This window comes from Schistocerca nitens, chromosome 2 (genome assembly GCF_023898315.1).
Source record: "Schistocerca nitens isolate TAMUIC-IGC-003100 chromosome 2, iqSchNite1.1, whole genome shotgun sequence".
Lineage (NCBI taxonomy): Eukaryota > Metazoa > Arthropoda > Insecta > Orthoptera > Acrididae > Schistocerca > Schistocerca nitens.
In genome coordinates, this window is record NC_064615.1 from 824253569 (window position 1) to 824277595 (window position 24027).

The window sequence follows — 24027 nt, forward strand, 5'->3', positions numbered from 1 at the left end:
AAATTGTTACAATGTTTGAACACATTTGTCATCTGCTGTAAGTGTAAACCATAAAGCACAGAGAAATGTATGTTGCAGGTTGAGGGTGAGACTAGATGAGAAGTGCTAATAGTTATGATAGATAGCTAAACCATGAAACTGAAAGGGAAGAAAATATTAGTGGTGAAGTAAATAATCCCAGATATATTTATAAAAAACTTAAAATTATTCTCCCCTATAACAATTACGTTCGCCATGTAAACAAATACCTGACTTTGAAAATTCTCATAAATTGATTTAATTAGTTTTCTGTGTGAGTAAATGATACCAAACAGCATGGAAATTAATATATTAAATTGAAGGTCGCTATTGAGCAGTTTAATGTTCCACACTTCTGTAATCTGCAAGGACACATTAGTAATGTCTTCACGATTGTGAATTAGGGGAGCAGTGAGGCATTTGTAATCATTCGTCATTTTGAAACCTTTGTCATTTGTTGTTTGCTATATTATCTACATCTACATAGATAGTCCGCAAGCCATCGCACGGTGCTTGGCGGAGGGTACCCTGTACCACTTCTAGTCATTTCCTTTCCTGTTCCACTCGAAAATAGAGCAAGGGGAAAACTATTGCCTACATGCCGCTGTATGAGCCCTAATTTCTTGTATCTTACCTTCATGGCCCTTATTTTTTACGTTCAGTGTATGTTGGCGGCAGTAGAATTGTTCTGCAGTCAGCTTCAAATGCCAGTGCTCTAAATTTTCTCAACAGTGTTTCTCGAAAAGAATGTCACCTTCCCTCTGGGGATTCCCATTTCAGTTCCTGAAGCATCTCCGTAACAGGTATGTGTTGCTCAGACCTGCTGGTAATAAATCTAGTAGCCCGCCTCTCAATTGCTTTGATGTCTTTCTTCGATCCGACCTCGTACAGATCCCAAACACTCAAACAGTACTCAAGAATCGGTTCCACCAGCATCCTGTATGCAGTCTTCTTTACAGGTGAACCACTTTTTCATAAAATTCTCCCAATAAACCTAAGTCGACCATTTGCCTTCCCTACCACAGTTTTCACATGCTCGTTCCACCATAAATCGCTTTGCAGTGTTACGCCCAGATATTTAAACGACTTGACTGTATTCAAATATTACAGGTTTTTTCTTCTTACTCATCCGCATTAACTTACATATTTCACATTTAGGGCTAACTGCCATTCATCACATCAACTGGAAATTTTGTCTAAGTCGTCTTGTATCTTCCTACAGTCACTCAACTTCAACACCTTACCATACACTGTGGCATCATCAGCAAACAACCGCAGATTGCTGGCCACTCTATCCACCAAATCATTTATGTATATAGAGAACAGCAGCGATCCTATCACACTTCCCTGGGGCACTCTTGATGATACCCTTGTCTTTGGTGAACACTGGGACTAAGTTAGATGCTAACAACTGCTTATCTGCTCTATCTAATAGAAACTTTCTCCTAGCCTTCTTGACTAATTTATTAACTTTCATTATAATAGTTGCTATAACATCACCATGATCGCTAATTCCTGTTTCTGTACCAACATTGTCGATGAGGTCTGATCTATTGGTAGCTACAAGGTCTAAGATACTTCCATTGCTTGTGGGCTGCCGAGCTAGCTGCTCAAGACAATTGTCAGAAATCATGTTCAAAAGTACTTCATGTGACTGTCTGCACCGGCCGCGGTGGTCTAGCGGTTCTAGGCGCGCAGTCCGGAACCGCGCGACTGCTACGGTCGCAGGTTCGAATCCTGCCTTGGGCATGGATGTGTGTGATGTCCTTAGGTTAGTTAGGTTTAAGTAGTTCTAAGTTCTAGGGGACTGATGACCACAGATGTTTAGTCCCATAGTGCTCAGAACCATTTGAACCATTTGACTGTCCGCCTGTACCCAGTTTTTTCATTTTTTGAATTCACATACTAGAGTGTCTCTTTTGTTTAGAAATATTTACTCCAACTTTGGAACAATCTGAATTTTTCAGTTTTTAGTCTTTAATCTTTAATCTGTGACCCACAACTCTTTGTGTTTATTCCTCATGATAGCCTACAGAAAAGGTCTGTCTGCTGCTAATAAAAGGATTTTACCAGAAAGTTTTCATATTACATGGCTACATCAGATGGATGCTAGCAGCATTTCAGGTCGAAAGCAACATAGAACAAATGCTCTACAGTCACTGCTCATAGTTGACACATTCTACTTTAGGGATGCTATATATATATAATTTTTAATTTCATATGTTTTAAATAATATGATTTTCTTTTTGATTAATAGTCCAGAATTGTCTTCATGCCACATCTAGATTTGTTCAAGACACTATACAAGGTTGGCCGAACACTTCCATAAAGAGATTTATTAACTTGCAACATTTCCTGGAAATTTGTTACTGTAAGATGTTGTTGTTGTTGTGGTCGTCAGTCCTGAGACTGGTTTGATGCAGCTCTCCATGCTACTCTGTCCTGTGCAAGCTTCTTCATCTCCCAGTACCTACTGCAACCTACATCCTTCTGAATCTGCTTAGTATATTCATCTCTTGGTCTCCCTCTACGATTTTTACTCTCCACGCTGCCCTCCAATACTAATTTGGTGATCCCTTGATGCCTCAGGACATGTCCTACCAACCGATCCCGCCTTCTAGTCAAGTTGTGCCACAAACTTCTCTTCTCCCCAATCCTATTCAATACCTCCTCATTAGTTATGTGATTTACCCATCTAATCTTCAGCATTCTTCTGTAGCACCACATTTCAAAAGCATCTATTCTCTTCTTGTCCAAACTAGTTATCGTCCATGTTTCACTTCCATACATGGCCACACTCCATACAAATACTTTCAGAAATGACTTCCTGACACTTAAATCTATATTCGATGTTAACAAATTTCTCTTCTTCAGAAACGCTTTCCTTGCAATTGCCAGTCTAAGTTTTATATCCTCTCTACTTTGACCATCATCAGTTATTTTGCTCCCCAAATAGCAAAACTCCTTTACTACTTTAAGTGTCTCATTTCCTAATCTAATTCCCTCAGCATCACCCGACTTAATTTGACTACATTCCATTATCCTCGTTTTGCTTTTGTTGATGTTCATCTTATATCCTCCTATCAAGACACTATCCATTCCGTTCAACTGCTCTTCCAAGTCCTGTGCTGTCTCTGACAGAATTACAATGTCATCGGCAAACCTCAAAGTTTTTATTACTTCTCCATGGATTTTAATTCCTACACCGAATTTTTCTTTTGTTTATTTCACTGCTTGCACAATATAAAGATTAAATAACATTGGGGATAGGCTACAACCCTGTCTCACTCCCTTCCCAACCATTGCTTCTCTTTCATGCCCCTCGACTCTTATAACTGCCATCTGGTTTCTGTACAAATTGTAAATAGCCTTTCACTCCCAGTGTTTGACCCCTGCCGCCTTTAGAATTTGAAAGAGAGTATTCCAGTCAACATTGTCAAACACTTTCTCTAAGTCTACAAATGCTAGAAACGTAGGTTTGCCTTTCCTTAATCTAGCTTCTAAGATAAGTCGTAGGGTCAGTATTGCCTCACGTGTTCCAATATTTCTACAGAATCCAAACTGATCTTCCCCGAGGTCGGCTTCAACTAGTTTTTCCATTCGTCTGTAAAGAATTCGCGTTAGTATTTTGCAGCTGTGGCTTATTAAACTGATTGTTCGGTAATTTTCACATCTGTCAACACCTGCTTTCTTTGGGATTGGAATTATTATATTCTTCTTGAAGTCTGAAGGTATTTCGCCTGTCACATACATCTTGCTCACCAGATGGTAGAGTTTTGTCAGGACTGGCTCTCCCAAGGCCGTCAGTGGTTCTAATGGAATGTTGTCTACTCCTGGGGCCTTCTTTCAACTCAGATCTTTCAGTGCTCTGTCAAACTCTTCACGCAGTATCATATTTCCCATTTCATCTTCATCTACATCCTCTTCCATTTCCATAATATTGTTCTCAAGTACATCGCACTTGTATAGACCGTCTATATACTCCTTCCACGTTTCTGCTTTCCCTTCTTTGCTTAGAACAGGGTTTCCATCTGAGCTTTTGATATTCATACAAGTGGTTTTCTTTTCTCCAAAGGTCTCTTTAATTTTCCTGTAGGCAGTATCTATCTTACCCCTAGTGAGATAAGCCTCTACATCCTTACATTTGTCCTCTAGCCATCCCTGCTTAGCCATTTTGCACTTCCTGTCAATCTCATTTTTGAGACGTTTGTATTCCTTTTTGCCTGCTTCATTTACTGCATTTTTATATTTCCTCCTTTCATCAATTAAATTCAACATTTCCTCTGTTACCCAAGGATTTCTACTAGACCTCGTCTTTTTACCTACTTGATCCTCTGCTGCCTTCACTACTTCATCCCTCAAAGCTACCCATTCTTCTTCTATTGTATTTCTTTCCCCCATACCTGTCAATTGTTCCCTTATGCTCTCCCTGAAACTCTGTACAACCTCTGGTTCTTTCAGTTTATGCAGGTCCCACCTCCTTAAATTCCCACCTTTTTGTAGTTTCTTTAGTTTTAATCTACAGTTCATAACCAATAGATTGTGGTCAGAGTCCACATCTGCCCCTGGAAATGTCTTACAATTTAAAACCTGGTTCCTAAATCTCTGTCTTATCATTATATAATCTATCTGAAACCTGTCAGTATCTCCAGGGTTCTTCCATGTATACAACCTTCTTTCGTGATTCTTGAACCAAGTGTTAGCTATGATTAAGTTGTGCTCTGTGCAAAATTCTACCAGGCGGCTTCCTCTTTCATTTCTTAGCCCCAATCCATATTCACCTACTACGTTTCCTTCTCTCCCTTTTCCTACTACCTAATTCCAGTCACCCATCACTATTAAATTTTCGTCTCCCTTCACTATCTGAATAATTTCTTTGATTTCATCATACATTTCTTCAATTTCTTCGTCATCTGCAGAGCTAGTTGGCATATAAGCTTGTACTACTGTAATAGGCATGGGCTTCGTGTCTATCTTGGCCACAATAATGCGTTCACTATGCTGTTTGTAGTACCTTAACTGCACTCCTATTTTCCTATTCATTATTAAAGCTACTCCTGCATTACCCCTATTTGATTTTGTATTTATGATCCTGTATTCGCCTGACCAAAAGTCTTGTTCCTCCTGCCACCGAACTTCTCTAATTCCCACTATATCTAACTTTAACCTATCCATTTCCCTTTTTAAATTTTCTAACCTACCTGCCCGATTAAGGGATCTGACATTCCACGCTCCAATCCGTAGAACGCCAGTTTTCTTTCTCCTGATAACGACGTCCTCTTGAGTAGTCCCCGCCCGGAGATCTGAATGGGGGACTATTTTACCTCCGGAATATTTTACCCAAGAGGACACCATCATCATTTAACCATACAGTAAAGCTGCATGTCCTCGGGAAAAATTACGGCTGTAGTTTCCCCTTGCTTTCAGCCGTTCGCAGTACCAGCACATCAAGGCCGTTTTGGTTAGCGTTACAAGGCCAGATCAGTCAATCATCCAGACTGTTGCCCCTGCAAATACTGAAAAGCTGCTGCCCCTCTTCAGGAACCACGCGTTTGTCTGGCCTCTCAACAGATACCCCTCCGTTGTGGTTGCACCTACAGTACGGCTATCTGTATCGCTGAGGCACTCAAGCCTCCCCACCAACGGTAAGGGTCCATGGTTCACGGGGGGAGGACTGTAAGATACAAATACTGAATAACTAACTAGATATATTTTTTGCACTATTTGAAACAAAACAAGCAAGAAGCATGTAAAATATTTATTTCATCTAAATTAGATGGAAATTTCGTTTATAACTGAGGAATTAGTGCATTCATATTGACAGTTAGGTATCTTCTTTCTTTCATTAGCCACTCAAGGAAGCTGTCAAGAGAACACATTTGGTAAGTTGTAGAACTTTGGTAACACTCTGTTTGTCCCAAAAATTATAGCACATTTAGTATTTTGGGTTATTTATGAACATGGCAGCATGGTTTTTTTTAAATTATAAGGTTACAGTATTCAGTCTAAGGCAATATTTTGTTTAGCGTTTCTGCTCTTTATGTACTAGTATTTTCAGATCTAAATCATAACCATAAATTCTCCTGTTTTGCAGTTGTCCATTGTTTCAGAGATCCTAGGAGAATTATCATCTTAATTCACAAACAAATATTTTATGTGATAAGGGTTTTACTCACAAATCTCATGATGTTACATGAAATGATGTAGCCGCATGTCAGATGTGCAGTTTCCTATTTATGTTCTTTGTTGATTTCCGGAACAGATTTGAAATAGTACTCTCAAATACTACACATGTACTACATATTACATTACTTACAATCAATTTGTGGCTTTCTTATTTTCGTGTTTGGCAGGTTGAGTTTGAAATTATGAATAAAAATAAATAAGTATACACAATATATAAGTAATATTGTGTAGTGTGCTTGACAGTCTGGCCTCAAAACTTGCAGCACCAGAAACGATAGGAAATAATTAAATTTTACTTCTTATGTTTATACAGTATAGTAGGAAGAATATGTGACTAAATCAGTAGATGATTTTGATTCTAGTGCAAAGAGCTACCATTTCTGGCAGCAACAGTGGCTGTAACCCATCTGGGCATAGAGTCAGACTGAACTTGGATCTTGTGTATGAGTATGTAATTCTATGCTGCTTCAATTCTGTACTAGAGTTCATCAGTTGTTGTGGCTGGTGACAGGTGGTGTGCCAGCTGCATGGATACCCCTGACCAGATGTTATTAATGGGTGAGGGATCTGTAGAATGTGCTGAGCTGGGGCATAGGTGAACACCATTTATATCAAAGTAGGTCATGATAGCACAATCAGTATGTGGTCTTGCGTTATCTTCTTGAAAATTAGTGTCACAAAGACCTCAAATATAGGGCACAGCTATTGCTCTTAGCAGAAACATAACGGCTGCTATCCAAACTACCAGCTTTGCAAACAAGAGATGATCATCAATCCAACAATGTCCTATATCATGATGATGGTGAATGCAATCTGACAATGTTCAAACTCCTCCGAGACACCACACACGGATATGTATTTCATGAAATTGTACATGGAAATGGGATTGCTCTGACAAGACAACATGATACCACTTGTGCACTATTTGCTCACAAGTCAAGCATTGCAGATGGTGGTTGTAAAAAATCACATGAAATCAGCAGAAAGAATCACTCATGAGTTCCAAAATGCTACTAGCAGTGTAATTAATAAATGACAGTGTGTAAGGAGTTCAAAAGAATGGGATACGATGGCTGCTCGTAAGCCACATATTTCTGTAGTCTGCTAAACAACACTTGAGATGTTGTAGAAAGTGACACAACTGGACCGTGAATGACTGGAAACAAGTGATTTGGAGTGATAAACTGTCCTAGAGTTTGGGTTTGGTGAAAGCCTGGAGTGTGTTACCCACCATCTTATGTAATGTCAACAGTGAAGTACAGAGAAGATGGTGTTGGGAGTGCTTAGGGTGTGGTCCCCTAATTCATTTAAGCAAATGCTACATGTGGAAGGACATGAAAATATTTTACTGCACTGTACTGCAGAGGAGCAGTTTGGAAGTCATGATTGATTGTATCGGTATGACAATGCATCCAGTAATGAAGCAGCAATTGTGAATAATGGTTTGTGTATGATAACGTTCCTGAAATGGACTGGCCTGTCCAAAGTCTTGAGCTGAATCCAGTGGAACACATTTGGGATGAGTTAGATTGCCAAATTTGCTCCAGACCCCAGCATCCAATGTCAGTACCTTCTCTGGTTTTGGCTCATAAGGAAGAATTGGCTCCCTTTCCTCCACAGACATTCAGACACCTCACCGAAAGTGGCCCCAGCAGAGTTAAAGCCTTCATAAAGGCAAAGGGTGGCCATACCTCATATTAATGCCTACTAATGGATGTCCAGCTTACTATTGATCAGATAGTGTATGTCCAGTGTTGCCATTTGGCTCACCATTATCTGCGTACTTCTCTCTGTTGCTTCATCAAAGGAAGCCACAATAATGGTTACTGTCCTGACAGCCCATGATTCTCCGTATGTCGTGCGGATACTTGTCTTCCTGCAAAAAAACCCATTCCATAATTCAAGGTAATTGATTAGGCTCTACAATCCCGCATGGCTGAGTGAAGCGTATATCTGTCCTCTCAGTGTTGAGATCCTGTATGGCATTGAATATGGTCCCTTTGAATCCATTGATTCCATATTGGCATGACAATCGTAGGTTCTCAAACAATGTGAGAAACAGTATTGCAAAACGATAAATCACAGTCTCAATGGGCTGTGATCCTGCTGCTTTCAAATTCTGACAGTGTGGCAGATGTCTTTCTTTCAGGAGGCATATCACAATGTTCTCCCAAAGAACCAACATTCAAATGCAATTTATGAATAATACTCCAGCCGCATGATTTTTCCTTTGATACAGAATGCAGATGGTATTACTTCCATTTGTTTTATGCATTTAGCTGAAACGCTAATCACTTATGAATAATAAAGTATGAATAATAAACATTCCTTGTACATGGTATGAAGAAAAATAATAAAGCAGTTGATAACGAGCTACACAAATTTAAGGCAGTAGTATACTTTAGTATGGTTTTCTTGTATCTGCACACATAATTCCACCTAATTAGTTATTTACAATGTGATTGAAAGGTGTAAAAATGTGTTTTGTCACCTAAGTGTTCCCTCCAATGCTATATGCAGTTACATGGAGGACCATTGAATCCAGTTTTGACCATTTTAGAATACATCAAGAATTCATTTATAGAACACATGAACAGCTATGTTAGAGCCTTCTACGTGGCTGCCTATTAGCATCTTTCACATGTAAACCAATTGCAGTTTGTCATACTAGTGATATTATAAACTGTGGGTTAACACCAGGTACCCCAGACAGCTCTGTGAGTATTAGGTTTGTGAGTTCTGAACTGTCACTTCTGAGATACATTCAGTGGTCTTTGATGTTGGGCAAATTTTAGGCCCATACCATAAAGTAGTTCACATCCTCACTGTTCTCAGACCACTGTAATGTAATATCAGCAGTGTGCCATGAGCATTTTTGCAGAAAAAGGCCATAACTGTTGGAGACAACATCATCAGGTATGAAGGAATATAAGTAGTCAATGCTAATAATGTCACGTCTCACAGAACTTATGATGCTCTCACAGTATAATACTGCTGACTATAACCTATTTGTATTACATGTACTTGTGATGATGTGGTGTTGTAGAAGACTGAAGATCTAGAGTTGATTATGTATGTGATTTAACAGGAAGTATGAGTCGCCTGACCAGACAGTTCCATTTATAATGATCCACAATCAAATCATGGTTTTTCAATGCACACTGCAGTCATAAATGTAGATTTTAAAACATTTTTGGATTCTAGATTACACAAACACTGTAGGGCCACGCGGGTTAGCCGTGCAGTCTGAGGCGCCTTGTCACAGCCTGTTGCCCCCCCCCCCCCCCCCCCCCCCCGGAGGTTCGAGTCCTTCCTCAGGCATGTGTGTTGTCCTTAGCATAGGTTAGTTTAAGATAGAATAAGTAGTGTGTAAGCCTAGGGACCAATGACCCCAGCAGTTTGGTCCCATAAGACCTTACTACAAATTTACAAAAACACAGTATGTTCAAAAAGTACTGAATCTTCTTCTTACCCACATAAACAAATGAAGTGTGAGACACTTTCTTTGGTGGACATATGGTGAGGGATACTCATACGCACTTGCAAATTTTTTCCTACCAGTAGACAGCATTAGATTAGATTAGATTAGATTAATTGTTCATTGCATAGACCCACAAAAGAGGGGATCCTCCTGGTGTGGAACATGTCAGATAATTATTACAAAAATGTAATTAGAAAAACTTGAGTTTCATTAATTTTAATGATGCTCAGTCAATAAACAGTAGAATTATGTACATTAATTAAATTAAACTTCTGATATTTACAGGTTTAATACTTACATTTGATTTCATTAAGCCCATCATTCACACAGTAGGTAATTACTTGGCTGTTACAGCCAAGTATTGTCAAAAATTAAAATATAATAAATTTTCATTAAAATGGTATGTTGCACTTGTTGAGAAATTCATGGATGGAATAGAAGGAGTTGGCCACCAAAAATTTATATATATTGTTCGTATTTGTAGTATTGATATTGTGTACTAAGCAGTTAATTGGAAAAAGAGATGTATTATTTACAACAAGCTTTATTAAGGAATAAATATACTGAGAAGCTGTGGTTAGTATGCCCAATTCTTTGAATAGGTTTCGACATGATGTTCTTGGATTTACACTACACATTACTCTTATCATATGCTTCTGTACTCTAAAAATTTTGTCTCGGTTTGTGGAGTTACCCCAAAATATGATACCATATGACATAATGGAGTGAAAATAAGCAAAATATGCCAGTTTTGTTTATATTTATATCTCCTATGTCTGACATCATTCACATTGCGAACAGAGACTTGTTTAGGCACTTTAGCAGTTCGTTAGTATGTTGCTCCCAACAGAATTTATTATCAAGTTGTAATCCCAAGAAGTTTACACACTCAACTTCTCTTATTTCCATGCCATCATATTTTATATACACACTAGAAGGAAATCTCTTGGAAGTTCTGAACTGCATATAGTGGGTCTTTTCAAAGTTTAATGACAGTGAATTGGCTATAAACCTCTTATTAATGCCTATAAAAATTTGATTAGCTGCCCTTTCTAAATTTATATTTGGTTTACTATTTATTGCAATGTTTGTATCATCTGCAAATAAGACAAACTTGACATCTGGTAATGTAACAGATGACAGGTCATTAATATATGCAAGAAATAGTAGTGGGCCTAGTATGGAACCTTGGGGAACACCACATGTAATTTCTTCCCAGTCAGATGATGTCTGATTGCCTACTGCTGAAGTGTTATGTAATGACGCCCTTTGTTTTCTATTAGTAACATATGACTGAAACCACTTTGCAGAACTACCAGTGATGCCATATGAATTTACTCAAAAGCCTTTAGATGAGATAATAAATCTTTAAGACCATTTATAAACTGTTTGAAATTTCCTGAAGGTGCTTTGTTTATGGCTACTATTATAAAGAACCTATTATGAAATTCTATCTCTGTTGCACATGCTTCTAAGTGCTGCTCTAAGCAAAATTTACTAATGTCAGTATTCTCAAATTTAAAACTGTTCTTAACAAATGTGGCAACACCTCCTTTCTCCATATTTTGTGTACAGAAGTAATAGGCTAACTTAAATTCTGTAAGGTTTAACATATCTATACCAGTGGTCACACGGTGTTCAGAGAGGCAGATTATATCAACTGGGTTCGATGACTCTAATTCATCAATGCACATAAGTAGTTCATTAATTTTACTTCTAAGCCCTCAAATATTTTGATGCTCTAAAGATAGTTGGCATTTCACATCTATCCTATCCTTTCCTGTTGAGGTGTAGGCCATGTCTAGTATAATCCCACCTACTGAGAGAATCAACAGGAACCAAACCAATATGTGATCCCACACTTGACCCAAGTAACCGTTCCGACTCCAAATTAACTGTCCTGATAGAAGAGTTTAAATGATGTTGGTCATGGCGCCTCAGAACAGACACAAACTCAACACTGGTTAGAGACCGTTAGTCACTAGTAGTTTCTTTTAGGGGCATTTGCAGCTTGGGAAATAGCCAAAAATCACATGGAACCGTATTGGGGGATTAGGGAACCTGACTAACCACAGGAATGTTGTGTTTGGTGATAAAAGTCTGAATCATATGTGCAGAATGGACGGATGCAATGTCGTTACAAGCCAAATTTTTGCTTGTCACAGATCTGGTTGTTTGCACCACACAACATTACAGAGGCAACAAAGGACCTCCTGAAAGTATTCTTCTGTGATGATTTGACCTCGTGGAGTATATTCACCTGCACCAACTCGGAGAAAATGGTCAACATGATCTTGCTATTGCCGTGGACCTGCCATATTTTTCTTTTATTTTTATGTCTCAGGAATCGTGAATGTTTTCACCGTGGTGACTGAAGTTTGTTTTCTGAGACTTAACCACAAACCCACATCTCATCACTTCCAATTACGGTGTCCAGAAAGCTGAGGATACTGTTTGCAGTGTCATATATGTCCAGTGCAGTTTCCAGACAGTGTTGCTTCTGATCCATTGTCAGCTTATTCATTGTTTATCTATAACTTGTTCACGATTTCTTGTCCTGTGATACAATGGTCTTCCATGACGGAAGTCGGCACTTGCTTGGTGACATTGTCATTTTGGTTTGTTGAGGATCTGGCTGGACACAATTCACTGTCTACTGACATGCGGCCATCTTTGAAACATTTGTACCACTTCTTTATCTGTGACTTGGTGAGTTGTTCATGGTAACATCCCCAAAAAGCCTGTTGAAACTTGCAAATGATTTCTGTGTGGGTACAGCAAAACTTTTGACAAAATTTGGTGCAATATTGCTGTTCAATTTGTTCCATCATTTTATGAATAACTGGCATCCAATGAGTGTTAAAAACAGACGCTCACTCGTAAATAGGTTGATAGTGACTAAAGTTTTCTACTGACAGGAAAAATGCATATCTCCATATTCTCCAAGTGCACCAAATCTCCACCAAAGAAAGTGTCTCGCACTTCATTTGTTTATGTGGGTAAGATGAAGATTCAGTACTTTTTGAACATACTGTGTTTGTGTAATCTGTAGCTCAAAAATGGTCTCTGACCAAAACTGGTTGTACAATTAAAAAATAAATTGTTCAGCAGCTTCACATGTTACAAAATGTCATTTTTACAACACTTAACTGGTTGGTGAGTTGAACCTTTACTTCTGAAATTATAACACATTTTTATGTACATGGAATACATATGATTTAGTGCATGGTGGTAATCATTTTATATAGGCAGTTGGTCCTAAAATACACCCCATACATTAGTGACAGAAATGAGCATCCAAAATGTTATTGGATAAATAGTTTCTTGGTTTCCAGATATTTATTTTTCAGCATGAGATGTAGACACAATTGGGTTAAAATGTTATGCCCTTAGTTGTTTCTCAGCGAATGAATTGAATGTTCGTGCGAAAATGTAAGTTGCGGGACATCTATACTACTGAAACATTTTTTTATGGTGTATCAAGTATCCACAAATCCCAACTACAGTAGAAATTTGCAAGAAAATAACTCGCACAGCACACTATGGACATGTGAAAAAACATGCATTGTGTGTCTGGTTCTTTGTAGAACAGTTTTATGGCCATGGACAAGAGTAACAACATGACTGACAGTTGTGTACAGGGCAGCTGCTGCAGCAACAACCAATAAGAGAATGAGCTTAGTCATGACATCTGTTCTATTCGTTATTGCAATATTGCTCTGCACTGGTCCAGGTACCACAGTCAGTTGCAGATGATCCTTGCTACTGATATTTCAAATTGTTATTCAATTATTTTTTCCTCAGTTCAGCATGTTTAATTTACACAACCCAATATCTCAAACAATATGCATTATTGCATAGAAAAGTCATAAGGCTGTTATGATCTTTCAAAGCAAATGGAATAATGTACATTAACAGATGATGGTGTGAATAAATTTGGTGTGCAACCACACTGATGTAGCTGTCACAGCCATGTTGCATGCATGGTTAATAGTGAATTAGTGATATCACCCCTTTCTGTGTTCAACTGTCCTCTGCTGTCAATCACTGTGTTATTTTGATTTAGGTGTAGTTTACACCTACTTCAACTACTCCCTAACAGAAAACTCCCTAATACCTCCTTTTTTGCCACTTCTCACATACTTTTTTTGTAGAGACCCTCTTGCTATTATGTACGTGTGTTGGCATGAAAGCTTTCATCTCACATATTTGCAAATTAGTATTAGCTGTCATAACATATTTTCATCTCCCCGATGCTCAAAAGGCATAACCATGCAGATAATAATTACTTTAGGCAACAGCTTCTGTAACCAGTCAGTATGTTGAAACTACAAATATGTAACACATTGGAGATGAGATACAATTTTATCAATTTGGTGTACCATATTAAATTTTAAGTATTTACACAATATTTGGGATGTTGCTGTGGTTGCCTGTGAAAGAAATAAGAACTACATTCAGTGGACTTCTGGGTCTGGGCTACTTGTAGTAAACTTTGTGTAAGTACACACTAATGTAGATCAGTTGCAGTAACTGCAGTGATATTGAAATTGTATGACATATGGGACAAACATCGTAGATAGTAAACAATGTCTGTTTTGTAGCATAATTTTCAGCTGTTAGCATTTTTCACAAACAGTTAGTGTAATAACATACAAAATTATCAAATTATTAGTGGCAGTGTCAATAAATACCTGTATTTTACTATGTTGTGTTTATAAGTTATTGGTCTGAAACAGTTATACGCTTAAAGAATACTGACATAATGATCTGTGTACAGGAGCCAACCTGAAGCCAGATGAGTTCATGAACATCACTCAACTGACTTCTATGCCACAGACACCATTGCCAACTCCGGGCATCGTGATGGGAGGTGTAGACAGCCTTTTCAACTCGCCCTCCCCTCCCTCCATACATCACCACCACCACCACCATTCCCATGGTCACACTCATCATCATGCTCATACCCACTCCCGCAAACACAGAAAAAAATCCCTTGCACCATCTCATCCTCCTTCGTCATCTCGTGCCAGTATTGTCTTCCCAATTCTCGCTAGTGCCGGAACAAATCCGTTCACTGCTGCAGCATCAGCTGCAACGAGCCAGCGCAGATTTGAAACTGATATAAACATTAGTAAGTAATGTGAGCTGTGTAGAAAAACTGTTGTAGTTGCAGTTTCAGTTTTGTTTATGAAGCATATAAAACCAAAGTTGGCAATAGTAGGTACTCATTAGTGGCATGAGCGCTCTTGTAGTAGAATTGAATTGCACTACCATTAGAGTTTTGAGTGTGCCTGTGGTAACAGTTTATTTCAAGAAAATTTTCACTAGATCAGTTACTTTTAACGGCATCAGTCCTTTGCATGATATTTCCTCCCTCATTTTTGTTTATCTGTAGTCATGAGAAGCTGGGATTTTCGTCATCTGGTGTTACCACCAAATTGTAAAAACAGTTTTGAAAGACCATGCAGAATCTGAATGAATGGTTTTGCGTTTCTTGTATATTACAGAACGAGAACTGAAAAACTTCCACTAATGTGTAGCACAAATAATGTGATAATTGGCAAAGATAGACAAGGAGATTGATAGAAGGCAACTGTTCAATGTCAGTTGATTAGCTGAAATGGGTTAATAGCTTCATTTGGTGGGATGGTGTTGCAAGGTTCCGGAATGAATGTACAAAATTTATGATAAAAATAAAAATTTTAAAAAGAAAAAAATGAAGGTAAAATACTGAGTAGAGCATGAAAAGCAATTGAGGGATTCATTTTATTTTCATATGATTTGTTTTTACCAAGTCCTTCCTGGTTTACTGCAATTTCCTCTTAAAAATACTGTAGCAGTCAGTAGCTGTAGCCCTCATTATCAGTCTGTATGAAAAGGGAAGTTATCTGGTAGCATTTTGCCCAAAGCATAATTTAATCATTGAAAACACTTGGTTCATGAATGACATTTGTATACTGGATGGCTATAGTTAAACTTTCCCTTTTTGACATGTTATAACACAGAAACTAACTACTGTACAAGTACCAAACTTGGTAGCATTAATGTCAAGGACATGGGGGAGAGAAATAATGCAGTTGAAACACTTTTAATATGCTGCTATGGTACATCATATAATTACACACTGCTACCATTACTGCTACAAAGGGGGCTCAGTATGGCACCCATCAGTGTCCAAAAGAGTCTGAAAGCACAGGATTGCATTCTGCACAGCAAAACGAAGCCTGTCCATATGGTATGCTGGCTACCTCTCTTGATATACTGGGCTTCAGATCAGCACTTGGGAATGTTCCCCTGGTAAACCCTGTCCTTCAGGTAGCCCCACAACCAGAAATCACAGGGAGTGAGATCAGGTGATCATGCTGGCCAAGCATTTGGAAACAATTGGCTGATAATTTGATCATTTCCATATGTCATTTGGAGAAGCAGGTATAATTCATGAGAGTTGTGAGGTAGGGCCCCATCTTTCATGCAAAGTGTCAAGTTCAATGCGTCTCTCTCCTGTAGGGCAGATATGACATGGTGGCGAAACTTATCGCAGTAATGCTGGCCAGTCACACTGCACGTCTTTAATCCTTGAGCGCTAATTTATTCAAAAAAGAATGGGCTGGTGATGAACTTTGGTGTGAAGCCACACTATACAGCGACACATTCACCATACAGAGGAACTTTATGCGCAGTGACTGAAGGTGAAGATCCCCACAATCGGCAATTCTGTGTGTGCACCTCATCCATCAGAGAAAAATCAGCTTTGTCTCTCCATAGGATGGTCCACGGCCAGCCCTGCTCAACTTCAATCTCTTGCGAGAAAATGGAGAGCAAAGTCAACATTTCGTTATGTATCCTGTGGTGCAAGCTGCTGTACGACATCGATCGTACACGAATACCATTTGAGAATGGTTCAAAGCACCTCCCATACAGCAGATCGTGGGATGTTCAACTGTCATGACACATTATGTGCACTGCCTTATGATTGGGAATCACACACAGTGTTGTCTGCTATAGCAACAGCGATTTCATCAACCACTTGTGGTGTAACATCTTGTCAGCATCTTCCTGGAGCGATGCCCAGTTCTCCTGTTGATTTGAACTTCTTCATCGTGCTCCGCAAAGCTGGTGGAGAAAGAGGACCTTTCCATAATCTTTTCAGCCAGCGATATTCTGGAAGTGCAGCTGCAGCATTACTTTTGTTTTGATAATAGTGCTTCACTGGTAATTCCCTGCTCCTTTTGTCCAAACTCATGTTGATACATCAACAAGAGCACTGCGACTGGTCAGGTGTGTGATGATATGAATCACGATGACTGATCACGGCATCTGGTGGCCGTAGTTGGAACTGTACGGTGGTGCTGTGACACATGGAGATCATGCACCTCATACTCCTGACATTAATGCTATCAAGCTTGGTACTCGTACGGTAATTAGTTTCTGTGTTATAACATGTTAAATAGGGAAAGTTTAGTTATAACCACCCGGTACATGGAGGAGACTGGATACACCAGAAGATTTCAGATAGATTATAAAATGATAAGCCAAAGATTTCAAAAGCAGATTTTAAACTGGAAAACATTTTCAAGGGCAGGTTAGGACTCTGATCATAATTTATTGGTTACAAACTGCAGATGAAAAGTGAAGACATTGCAGAAATGTTGGAAACTGATGGTATGGGAGCTGAATTACCTGGAAGAACAAGAAGTTGCTGGGAGCTTCAAGGGGAGTATTAGGTAACAATTGACTGAACCCGGGAATGGAATACAATAGAAGACGAATGGCTAGCTTGAAAAATTATTTCACCTGGTATGTGGTCCACCTTTGGAATGCAATAAAGCGTGCATGGATTTGACTAGTATTTGGAAGGTTTCTGAAGATGTGTGGCACCAGATAACTTATGCATAGGTCGTACAATTCTGCTAAATTATAAGCCATTGGTTTGTGAGCTTGGAGTGGGCACACAATAGTGTCCCAGATATGTTCCATTGGGTTCAGATCAGGTGATTTTGGTGGCCAAGACATCAGTGTGAGTTCACTGTCATGCACCTCACACCACTGTACCACAGTTATGGCCTTGTGACAAGGACAGTTATCCTGATGTGACTCTCCAAACTCTCCCGGTGGACATGTAAATCGTCTTCACGAGTTTGCCACCGGATCATGCTGTGCAAGTTCCACAATATTTCCTCGGAGCAACTGTCCGACATCTTCGGGTGGTTCAACCTTGCAGGTGGCCTGGTACCTAGCCATGTTAGACAGTTGCTCCAAGGAAATATCATGGAATTTGCACAACGTGATCCGGTGGCAAACCCATAAAGACTATTTATGACAGTTATCCTGCTGGAAGATGCCATTACCATTGGGGAACTCATCAGTCATGAAAGGATGCAGCTGGATGGCAGTGGTGTTCACAAAGTCCACAGCTGCCCTGGTGCCTTCCATCAAGTGCTACCATAGGTCCCATATAAACCCATGTGTATATCCCCATAGCATGATTAAGCCCACTGGACTGAGGGCAGGCAAGGGGCATGTTATGACCAACTGTTCACCTGGATGACTGCTTTTATAGATACGAATATTGATGATGTGTTGTAACTAGCAATGTGATTTCGGACCTGGCAGCACATTCTCTTTGATCTACGGTCCAATCTGGATGATAAGTGCCCTACTGCAATTGCAGTTGATGATACCATTGAGTCAACATGGGAACACCTATGGATGTTCTGTAGAGCTCCATGTTCAGCAAATTGTGCTGAACATTGTGGTCTGAAACAGTTGGGCCTGTGCCAGCACTGTACTCTGCCATCAGATCTATCCTGCTTTACAGAGAAGGCAGGCTTCCAAGCTCCACATTCTGTGATGAGATGTGGACACCTATCACCTTCTATTGTCCCACAGTCTCATAGGCCTTCAACATTTTTCGATAGATGAACATGAAAGTACGACACAAACAGCCAACCATATTCATCATTTCCGAGATACTCATCTCCAGGTGCTGGGCACTAACAATCTCCCCTTTGTCAAAGTCACTTTGTCAGTGAAATTCCCCAGTTGCAGTCTGTATTTTCACTAGAATCATTCCGCATTTGTCTCTGCTCTGCTTATATATATTCTGTAATGCATCATGTGCCTGCAATGCCATCTGTTGGCATTCAGTCTTGCAGTAGGCAGTGGTCATGCTTTAGCTCATCAGTACGTGAGACATGCGAAATAATCTCAAACTTCAAAAAGAATGTAGTAATTCCAGTTACAACAAAGGCAAGTGCTGACAAGTGTGAATATTTCCATACTATGTTGTTTTTGTTGTTGTGGTCTTCAGTCCTGAGACTGGTTTGATGCAACTCTCCGTGCTACTCTATCCTGTGCAAGCTTCTTCATCTCCCAGTACCTACTGCAACCTACATCCTTCTGAATCTGCTTAGTGTATTCATCTCTTGGTCTCCCCCTACGATTTACCCTCCACGCTGCCCTCCAATACTAAATTGGTGATCCCTTGATGCCTCAGAACATGTCCTACCAACCGATCCCTTCTTCTGGTCAAGTTGTGCCACAAACTCCTCTTCTCCCCAATCCTATTTAGTACCTCCTCATTAGTTATGTGATCTACCCATCTAATCTTCAGCATTCTTCTGTAGCACCACATTTCAAAAGCTTCTATTCTCTTCTTGTCCAAATTATTTACGTCCATGTTTCACTTCCATACATGGCTACACTCCATACAAATACTTTCAGAAATGACTTCCTGACACTTAAATCTATACTCGATGTTAACAAATTTCTCTTCTTCAGAAACGCTTTCCTTGCCATTGCCAGTCTACATTTTATATCCTCTCTACTTCGACCATCATCAGTTATTTTGCTCCCCAAATAGCAAAACTCCTTTACTACTTTAAGTGTCTCGTTTCCTAATCTAATACCCTCAACATCACCCGACTTAATTCGACTACATTCCATTATCCTTGTTTTGCTTTTGTTGATGTTCATCTTATATCCTCCCTTCAAGACACCATCCATTCCGTTCAACTGCTCTTCCAAGTCCTTTGCTGTCTCTGACAGAATTACAATGTCATCGGCAAACCTCAAAGTTTTTATTTCTTCTCCATGGATTTTAATACCTACTCCGAATTTTTCTTTTGTTTCCTTTACTGCTTGCTCCATATACAGATTGAATAACATCGGGGAGAGGCTACAACCCTGTCTTACTCCCTTCCCAACCACTGCTTCCCTTTCATGTCCCTCGACTCTTATAACTGCCATCTGGTTTCTGTACAAATTGTAAATAGCCTTTCGCTCCCTGTGTTTTACCCCTGCCACCTTTAGAATTTGAAAGAGAGTATTCCAGTTAACATTGTCAAACACTTTCTCTAAGTCTACAAATGCTAGAAACGTAGGTTTGCCTTTCCTTAATCTTTCTTCTAAGATAAGTCGTAAGGTCAGTATTGCCTCACGTGTTCCAGTATTTCTACGGAATCCAAACTGATCTTCCCCGAGGTCGGCTTCTATTAGTTTTTCCATTCGTCTGTAAAGAATTCACGTTAGTATTTTGCAGCTGTGGCTTATTAAACTGATAGTTCGGTAATTTTCACATCTGTCAACACCTACATTCTTTGGGATTGGAATTATTATATTCTTCTTGAAGTCTGAGGGTATTTCGCCTGTTTCATACATCTTGCTCACCAGATGGTAGAGTTATGTCAGGACTGGCTCTCCCAAGGCCGCCAGTAGTTCTAATGGAAAGTTGTCTACTTCCGGGGCCTTGTTTCAACTCAGGTCTTTCAGTGTTCTGTCAAACTCTTCACGCAGTATCGTATCTCCCATTTCATCTTCATCTACATCCTCTTCCATTTCCATAATATTGTCCTCATGTACATCGCCCTTGTATAGACCCTCTATATACTCCTTCCACGTTTCTGCTTTCCCTTCTTTGCTTAGAACTGGGTTTCCATCTGAGCTCTTGATGTTCATACAAGTGGTTCTCTTATCTCCAAAGGTCTCTTTAATTTTCCTGTAGGCAGTATCTATCTTACCCCTAGTAAGATAAGCCTCTACATCCTTACATTTGTCCTCTAGCCATCCCTGCTTAGCCATTTTGCACTTCCTGTCGATCTCATTTTTGAGACGTTTGTATACCTTTTTGCCTGCTTCATTTACTGCTTTTTATATTTTCTCCTTTCATCAATTAAATTCAATATTTCTTCTGTTACCCAAGGATTTCTACTAGCCCTCGTCTTTTTACCTATTTGAGCCTCTGCTGCCTTCACTGTTTCATCCCTCAAAGCTACCCATTCTTCTTCTACTGTATTTCTTTCCCCCATTCCTGTCAATTGTTCCCTTATGCTCTCCCTGAAACTCTGCACAACCTCTAGTTTAGTCAGTTTATCCAGGTCCCATCTCCTTAAATTCCCACCTTTTTGCAGTTTCTTCAGTTTTAATCTACAGGTCATAACCAATAGATTGTGGTCAGAGTCCACATCTGCCCCTGGAAATGTCTTACAATTTAAAACCTGGTTCCTAAATCTCTGTCTTACCATTATATAATCTATCTGATACCTTTTAGTATCTCCAGGGTTCTTCCATGTATACAACCTTCTTTCATGATTCTTAAACCAAGTGTTAGCTATGATTAAGTTGTGCTCTGTGCAAAATTCTACCAGGCGGCTTCCTCTTTCATTTCTTATCCCCAATCCATATTCACCTACTACGTTTCCTTCTCTCCCTTTTCCTACACTCGAATTCCAGTCACCCATGACTGTTAAATTTTCGTCTCCCTTCACAATCTGAATAATTTCTTTTATTTCATCATACATTTCTTCTACTTCTTCGTCATCTGCAGAGCTAGTTGGCATATAAATTTGTAACACTGTAGTAGGTGTGGGCTTCGTATCTATCTTGGCCACAATAATGCGTTCACTATGCTGTTTGTAGTAGCTTACCCGCATTCCTATTTTCCTATTCATTATTAAACCTACTCCTGCATTACCCCTATTTGACTTTGTGTTTATAACCCTGTAGTCACCTGACCAGAAGTCTAGTTCCTCCTGCCACCGAACTTCACTAATTCCCACTATATCTAACTTTAACCTATCCATTTCCCTTTTCAAATTTTCTAACCTACCTGCCCGATTAAGGGACCTGAAATTCCACGCTCCGATCCGTAGAACGCCAGTTTTCTTTCTCCTGATAACGACATCCTCTTGAGTAGTCCCCGCCCGGAGATCCGAATGGGGGACTATTTTACCTCCGGAATATTTTACCCAAGAGGACACCATCATCATTTAATCATACAGTAAAGCTGCATGCCCTCGGGAAAAATTACGGCCGTAGTTTCCCCTTGCTTTCAGCCGTTTTCCATACTGTCTGTTTAATAATTTATTGTTGCAAATTTGGCTACATTTTTGAAATTATGGAGGTAGGAGGGATGAAATACAGGGAGCGAAAGGTTATGTAAAACTAGTACAGAAACCAAACTGCAGAGTCTAAAGACATGAAAGGGAAGCAGTAGTTGAGAAAGGAATGAAACAAAAATGTTATTCAATCTGTAACTTGAGCAGGATGTGAAGGAGATAAAGGAGAAAATTGGAAAGGGAGTGAAGTTCAGATAGAGGAAATAAAAATCACCAGGTTTGCTGATGACATTCTGTCAAAGATGGCAAAGGACTTGGAAGAGAAACTGAACAGAATGGATGGTGTTGTGTGTGTGTGTGTGGGGGGGGGGGGGGGGGGGGATGGGGGGGGGAGTTATAAGATGAGCATCAACAAAAGGAAAAAAGTGTAATGGAATGTAGTCGGATTAAATCAGCCAATGCTGAGGAAATTAGATTAGGAAATGAGGCAGTAAAAGATGAGAGTCGCTGAAGTAGAGGGACTATAAAATACAGACTGACAATATCAAGGAAAGCATTTCTGACAAAGGGGTATCAGTTAACATCAGATATACAAATTTAAATTTTAGGGAGTGTTTTTTTGAAGGAGTTTGTCGGGAGTGTAGCCTTGTACATAAGTGGAACTTGGATTATAAACAGTTTGAACAAAGAGAGTAGAAGCTTTAAAATGTAGTGCTAGGGAAGAATGCCGAAGATTAGATGGGTAGATTGAATAAATAATGGGGAGCTACTGAATCGAATTGGGGAGAAAAGTAGTTTGTAGAGCAATCTGACTAAGGGATCAGTTGATTATGTACTTTCTTTGGCATGAGTTTAGTAATGAAGAGAAGTGTAAAGGGAAACCAAGGCTCAAATGTAAAAGCAGGTTCAAATGGTTGTAGGTTGCATTAGTTAAGCAAAGATGAAGAAAGTGGGGCAAATATGAGAGAGAAACTTCGATCATTTGTCGTTGTTAATAAAAGAGCAGAAAATTTTGTAAGATGGGTGACTTATTATCCTCTCAATTTTTCTTTGTCACTTGGTTCCATAATTCTGAATTGCTGGAGCTGTAGCTCTTTGGACATGGTATGTTTGCCAGTCTGTTTTTTATTTATTTATTTATTTATTTTAAGTAAGGGACACAATATATACAGCTAGTGATTTTGTTATTCTCTTGTGTGAAGCTTGCAAGCAGGACCGCAGGACCACCGAAACACTCATGACACTGGTGAGAGGATAAATATTAATGGCAAAAGTGGAGAGTTGAATGTTTGAAGAAAGGTAAATGTTACAGATAATTACGATGACTTTTCCTTTCAAGTTTGGGATATAGGCATAGCTTTCAGTTCAGTAAGAGTGATTTCAACACATCTTTTCTCTAATAACCATGATCCTACTGGAGGTAGTATTCCTATGCCTTCCTCCAACCTCTGAATTAACTTACCCTGCCAGTTATTGGGGGAACTAAGGTTTCAAGAACTCTGAAGCACAATGTAACTTAATGTTTTCTGTGTGTGCAAATCATTGTTAGAAATGAAACAAGTTATAAATGAGAGGGGGAAAAACCTAGGACTGACTGAGGATTGAACCCCAAACTATTGGATTTATAATCTGACACTGATCCTTTCAACCTCAAAGTGACGTTCCTTAAATATTTGCTTATGATTTCTATAGTGAAAAAGAATCCCATGGTTGAAGACAGAAGACTCTTTTTAGTATCAAAATTTGCTTGTGTGACAATTAAGAGTTGTAAATGTTTATTGGGTGCCATTTTTAAACTAACATTAGCTGTTATTATCTCTCCTAATAATTTCAATTTTAATATTGTCTAAGCCTATTCAAATGATACCTCAAATGATTTGGAATTATTAAAGGAAAGAGGTTAGATATCTTTGCTACATTTTTTAAAATTTCAGTTCAATGAAATTGCAATTTTATTGATGTTAATATGATGTATGTGATATGACTTAGTGAATTTCCTCATAT

At 39.2% G+C, this 24027-nt stretch overlaps 1 protein-coding gene across 1 annotated transcript in view; it reads left to right on the plus strand.

The window, feature by feature from the left end:
- Positions 1-24027, plus strand: part of LOC126237082 (transmembrane protein KIAA1109 homolog) — a 567281-nt gene that overhangs the window by 304061 nt on the left and 239193 nt on the right. The window contains exon 46 of the mRNA XM_049946881.1: positions 14466-14819. Coding sequence (XP_049802838.1) covers positions 14466-14819 — 354 coding nt within the window. The remainder of the gene's footprint in view (positions 1-14465; positions 14820-24027) is intronic.